The sequence below is a fragment of the Opisthorchis viverrini genome (genome assembly GCF_000715545.1).
Source record: "Opisthorchis viverrini unplaced genomic scaffold opera_v5_213, whole genome shotgun sequence".
NCBI lineage: Eukaryota > Metazoa > Platyhelminthes > Trematoda > Opisthorchiida > Opisthorchiidae > Opisthorchis > Opisthorchis viverrini.
The window spans coordinates 868600-874672 of record NW_008751871.1 but is presented as its reverse complement, the minus strand read 5'-3'; the positions used below and the strand labels follow the sequence as shown (position 1 = coordinate 874672).

At 47.8% G+C, this 6073-nt stretch overlaps 1 protein-coding gene across 1 annotated transcript in view; it reads right to left on the bottom strand.

Moving 5' to 3' along the window:
* T265_14560 (hypothetical protein) overlaps window positions 1-4039 on the bottom strand; it is a gene marked incomplete at both ends in the record, with an annotated part of 41699 nt that extends 37660 nt beyond the window's left edge. The window contains one exon of the mRNA XM_009174175.1: window positions 3706-4039. Within this exon, the coding sequence (XP_009172439.1) occupies window positions 3706-4038 (333 nt within the window). The remainder of the gene's footprint in view (window positions 1-3705) is intronic.
* Window positions 4040-6073: the final 2034 nt, after the last annotated feature.

The following is a 6073-nucleotide window of genomic DNA, read 5'->3' as shown; positions in this document are numbered from 1 at the left end:
GCACTCTGACCCTCGTCGTACACAACATTTGGTTGAGGACTTGGATGTTTAGGCAGTTCTTAGTCTTCAATTATAATTGGACAAACTGCGTATGTACTTCAAAGAAGCATCATTGCCAAAACTGATGTTGCTGTCTGTGACTTTGATGGTGTGTTCCATTTCGAGATCCCCATCCAGGGGAACGGCAATGACCAGCACAGCTGAGTTTGTTGGTAATGGCATTCATACTTTGCTACCAAATCACTGTTTAACCTCCCTCGTTTCTGTCCTACGCGTAATTGTGTGAGAGGGCTTTCTGGGGAATTCGGTTGACCGGTATATGAATTACGTGACCAAGCCTGGACAACCTATGGATTGTGATCAGTTAATCTATCGTAGGAGGATAATTTTCCCCTAACACCATTCGATGTACTTCAGCCTTACTGATCCACTGTCCCAACCAGACTCGGACAAAACTCTGAAGGCATCGATGACGAAATACTAGAAGTATCTTGACATCCTCAACGCGTAGCAAGAGCTATATGACCCACAGTAGCATTATAAATTCGACTCTCCCTACAGATAAGCCTGCGAATCACACGTGGTACAGCCTCACAAGAGCTACTCTGGCCTTCCCAATCCGGATGGAAATATCGTCTGTGACTGGATTGCGGGAAGTGATAGCTTTACAGGTAAGCAAATGTAACTACTACGTCTATTGGCTCACCCGCAAGCAAGAGCTTAGGGTTCGAGCTCATCCAGTCTTGCAGTGGCACTCTAAGCTCTGCAAATGTGGGGCGTATACCAAACAATGAGACAGAATTATTTAGATTATTTAACATCGCTTACATTACGATGGCATCGTATATGCATATCCCATCTGGTGCCGAAACCCACTTGACGCGACGAACTTTCAGGGGTCAACTGAAGCAAAGCGTGCTTACTGCCCGTGAATTCTAGTAGACTCAGAAAACCAAGGTAATAGAAGAGGTCCAGAAAGCCGGTAATGCCGGAGTATAATTTGAACTGATCCGTTCGACCGGTCCCCGGAAACCTCTTGTGAGTAAAATCATCATGAGTGAGAGAACGCCCACACCGGTGAACAGAATACGTAAAGCAACTTATCATCGTCACCAGCTGCTACTCTTCTGGAGCCCACAATTGACTTAGAACCATGGACGGTGAATGTGAAGCCCCATACATCCTCGGAGGTGTATGATTGCATCTACTCTCTCAAGCGCCACCGGACTTCTGGTCCTGATGACCTTCCACCCGCAGTATTCAAAGAAGAGGAGTGAAATCCCCAATCAGCACCCGTCTAATATGCTCGCTTGCATTTGGGAAAACGGAACTGCTCCAGACAACTGACTTAGTCGGTTATAGTGCTCATTTTCAAAAGCAGGACTCGCAGTTAGTGTAGCAACCACAGTGTGATGAGCTGTAACACCCTTTCGGTGCCTAACTGCCATGCCACCCTAAGGTTGCACGAGGGCTAGGACACTGCCAGGTTGTCATAGCAACCACAGTGTGATGAGCTTAACCCCAGTCGTAACTAGACTGCTGGCATCACTTGTGCTTCGTCGCCTTATGGTGGCTCATATATCTCTGACTCGAGAAAGCAAGCAGGGTTCCGGTCTGGAAGAGGTTGCGTCGACCAAATCTTCACACTGTCAGGTACTAAAAAGCGCCATACGTACCAACGACCCACAGTTTTAGTAATTATTAATTTCCAAGGCGCATTCGACTTGGTTGACCGGTCTGTTCTCCTTGGCCCGCTTGCCTACCAAGGAATACCCTGGAAGTTTGTAAACATAATACGTTTTTTGTATTCTCAGACTTCCGGACGCGTGAGAGTGTACGTAGAGCTATCCAAAAGCTTCCGTACACAAAGCGGTGTCTGTCAGGGATGCCCACTCTCCATTCTTTTTTAACTCCGTGATCGGTGAAATAATGAGACGAACGCTGGAGGGTCTCCAAAACCCTGGTTTTCAAATGGCCTGTGACGAAAACCTTGTCGTCTGGATTATGCAGACGACATCGTTCTTATCTTCGAAGAGGAGGAGAAGGTGCAAGTGTTTTTGGATGAACTAACCAAAGTCATCACGTCCTTTGGTATGGACTTTGCACCCACAAAATGTAAGGTCATGCTCCTGGACATGCAGTCACGGAACATGCCACTTACGATCCAGGGAGAAACACTGGAAGTTGTGGGGCGTTCTACATACCATGGAAGTTGTATTAGTTTTGATTGTAGTGTGGCAGATGAGGTCAATGCACGAATCTGCAAGGCCCGGGTCGCGTTTGCTAATTTGAGACATGCCGTCAGAGTAGTGTATCCTCAAATCTCAAGCAACATGTGTATCAGGCTACACTGCGGTCTGTTTTGTATGAGTGTGAGACTCGGCCTGTTCGAGCAGCGGAGCTGAGATGCATTCAGGTGTTTGACAATCGTTGTCTCATAACCATAGCTCGTGTGGTTTATTGTCGGCGTATCCGTGGTGAGGCAATTAGAAGCGAGTTTTCGGTTGTGCTACGGGCACTCATTGAAGAATGCGTCCAGCACCAGAAACTGAGTTGGTTAGGTCACGTATTGCGTATACTGAAACGTCGTTTGCCGAAGAGAGTGCTGTTTTCCGTGTCCACTTCAGAGTGGTGGAATTAGAGAGGTGGCCAACCCTTGACTTGGCAGAGGAGTATGAAGGAGACTACGAAATGCTTGGGTGCTGTCGGTTCTCCTCGCCATCCGGGATGGGGACCGCGTAATCTCCACTGCGCCTAGTTAGAGATGCTGCCAGCTAAGGCTGCCAACTGATGTCAGTGGCGTTGTCGTCAGTTTCTATCCAGATTGCCTGAGTGAATGTCTGGATGTGTAGGCACTTCGGAATGATCGTAGTAAGCTGGTACTGAATCCCTTCCCTGTCCTTTAATCTTTTCTTTACAATACGTATTTCAACTGAAACATGGTTGTACGGCAGTGAAGCGTCAGTGTTCAACACTACTATCTCCGAGATTTGAATAGTGTTTGAGTGGGTCTGTTGGTTACGTGCTACAGGCGGAATTTCAAGCACCTTGCAAACGGACGGCAATATCGTCCCAGTGTGTGATTTCGCATCTGATGGTGGAGCATTTGGAAGAGACTCTGAAAGACGATTTTGGTAAGTTCGTCTAATATCAGGATCTGTCAGTATTTCAGTTGCCAAGAGATTTGTCCGCAGCTTACGCGGGCCTTGAAAACGTAGAGGGAAGCGACTCCGGACGAGTGCGTGGTCAGAATCTACATGTGCTCCAAAACGACCGGCAGTCCGTTATTGACCTGCGCCATCGGTAACTGATGTCAATGTGGTCAATTTGAGTTTGTGGCCGGTACGCCGTTGGAAGATACCATGTGGCCAGACGACGTCGGCTATTTCGGAAGTTAGCACCACATAAAAACAACCTGCGGTCGGCACACGGCTGAAGCAATCGTTCACCATTGTTCGTATGTACCGGGTCCAATCCATGTCGACCTCCTACCTGAGTCTCAAATACGCTAAGCCGGCCCACCTGTGCGTTCATATCTCCGGCAACCACCACGATGTCTGAGCTTTTAGCTCGCCCCAAAAGGGCATTTAGGGCGTCGTAAAACTTGCCTTTGACGGCGTCAGAGTTGCAGTCAATTGGGGCGTAGGCAGACATAATAAACAGGCACCTATCAACTTCCGCTTGTGAGACTCACGTGGGACTCACAGATGTTGCTAGACGAACCGCACAGAGGGGACCATCAACAAGTATCAAGTCAAACAAGGATACTTCCGCCCGGTGACTTAGGACGATACCAACTCCTGCACATCCCACCGCAGCAGCCTCTGGATCACCGGAAGCGAGTGGAGACTGACGGGGAGTTAACTCAATCACTGTGCTTGCATCTCGAATTCTCGTTTCTGAGGCACAGCACACATCAATGCCAAGCGAGTCCAGTGTGAGTGCAAGAGCAGCTTGTTGTTCTGCTTGCTTCAGACTGTGGACATTGAAGGCGGCCAGAGAGACTGGGTATCCGGATTGAAAATTGACTTGGAGATACCTGGGGATCTCGGCGCTGTGACAAGCAGATGCTGCGCACGAAGCCGATCATGCATCAATGCATGATGAACGTAGTCATCAGTCCTAAGTGCTGGGCCTACAAGGAGTAAGTTATTAATGGGATAGAGAGAGGGGAAAAGTATGTGAAAGAGAAAGAAGGTAGGCGTCAGCAGTAGTCTGTTTTCGCTCACCCGCCCTGGTGCATCTTCGAGTAAGGCGACCCGGCTGGTGGCAGCACACGACAGTTGATGTGGCATGAGTTTTTTTTTGTATATGTGCAGTTCATGGTTGTACTTTGGTTGGGCTACTGTCAGGGCGCCCTCACCTAGAAAGGAGGACGATCAGGCTCAAAAGCCTAACCACGAGGCAGCGGTGTTTGACAGGAAATGTGAATTCATTACCGTTTCTACGTAATAATTCGCCCCCCAACCTGGAGGGCCAGGATGCTGTGTTCGTCAGACCTCTGACCATTAACCAACCTGGTATGAGAGACTTTTTGAGTGCCGTGGGGATACCCTCCAGTGTAGCCCAATGGGTCGCCGAGGTCTGCAAACCGTCACACCATCGCAAGATCCGGTCTCTTCGTGACGTCGTTCGTCGGACTTCTTCCACTGACCTGGTATGACGGATGGAGATCCCACACTGTAGCTCTATTTCACTTAGGCACAAACCTTCATACCACAGTACGATCCAGTATGTTCATTGAGGGAATTCATATAGCCCGTGAGGATTATAAGGTCAGCTCTTATAGCTTGGTGGGCGAGCCCGGATAAATGAGGGTAGAAAGTGCTCTTCCTGGTATTCAGAACTGCACTTATTTGGGCATATTCCGACACTGCAAACAGGTACCGTTTTTCTGTCGAGTAAGATCGAGTTTGATTGAGCTGGGTAGACGAATGGTGTCCACTGGAATCCAATCCAGCAAAGCGCCTCCAGTTACGGGGTTGTGTGTAACTCCCACGTCATATATTTTACCAGCCACTGCTTCTGGATCACCGGGAGCACAGAGCGTAAAGCTTATTGAACCTTAGTTTGTCCTTGGAGTCTTAAGATGTATGAACACGCTTGGGCCTCGTATGTGTTTCCGATACACAACGTGCATCAATCTTAACAGAGTATGAGGTATGGGAAAGCCTTATCTGTTTACAAATTTGACAGTATGGACGTTGAAAGCTCCTACGTAGAAAGGATCTTGTGGATTTGGATTGCTTATGGGCAGTGGGATGGACAAGGTATATCGGCAAGATAGTTGACAATCGGGTGACCTAGCGAAGTTTGCTATTGCGGTGGAAAGGGGTTGGAGAGGGACAAAGAACTGTGCTGGCAAATAATACTTCGCGGTTGCTCTGTGTCATGATTTTTGTATGCCTATTCTTATACTTACCATATATACTCGTACTGAACTTTTGTATGTACATTGCAACTCATGTACGCTTGTTCTTAGACAAGTAAAACGTTGCTTATTCTCGAAAACCTGGACTCTGTTCTAACTCGTTCTCGGACTCTTACTAAACGTCTCAATTTACTTGTCTAAGAACACAATGGACCCGCAACTACGACGTCGGTTCCTCGACGCTGACCCAAACTCCGCAGATGCAGCAAAACGCTGGGATCACTGGTTTCGTACCTTCGAAACTTATCTGAAAACCGTCGAATCTTCTAAACCCGACAAACTTGAAACTCTCATCCACTTTCTGGATCCGTTAGTATACGATCACATTGCTGATCACACCGACTATGAATCTGCAATCGACACGTTACGGAAATCATATGTCCGTCCAAAAGATGTCATATATGCACGCTACTTGCTACAGACCTACAAGCAGGACAGTGGACAAGATGTCGATCAGTTCGTACAAAAACTGAAATCATTAGCCGAAGACTGTGAGTTTAAATCTGTGTCTGCAACTGAATATCAAGATGAGTGCGTGCGTGATGCTATAATTAACGGCCTGGTGTCCACGTCCATCCGCGAGAAACTTCTAGCACAGAGCGAACTCACTCTGGACCAAACATATCAGCTGGCTAGATCCCT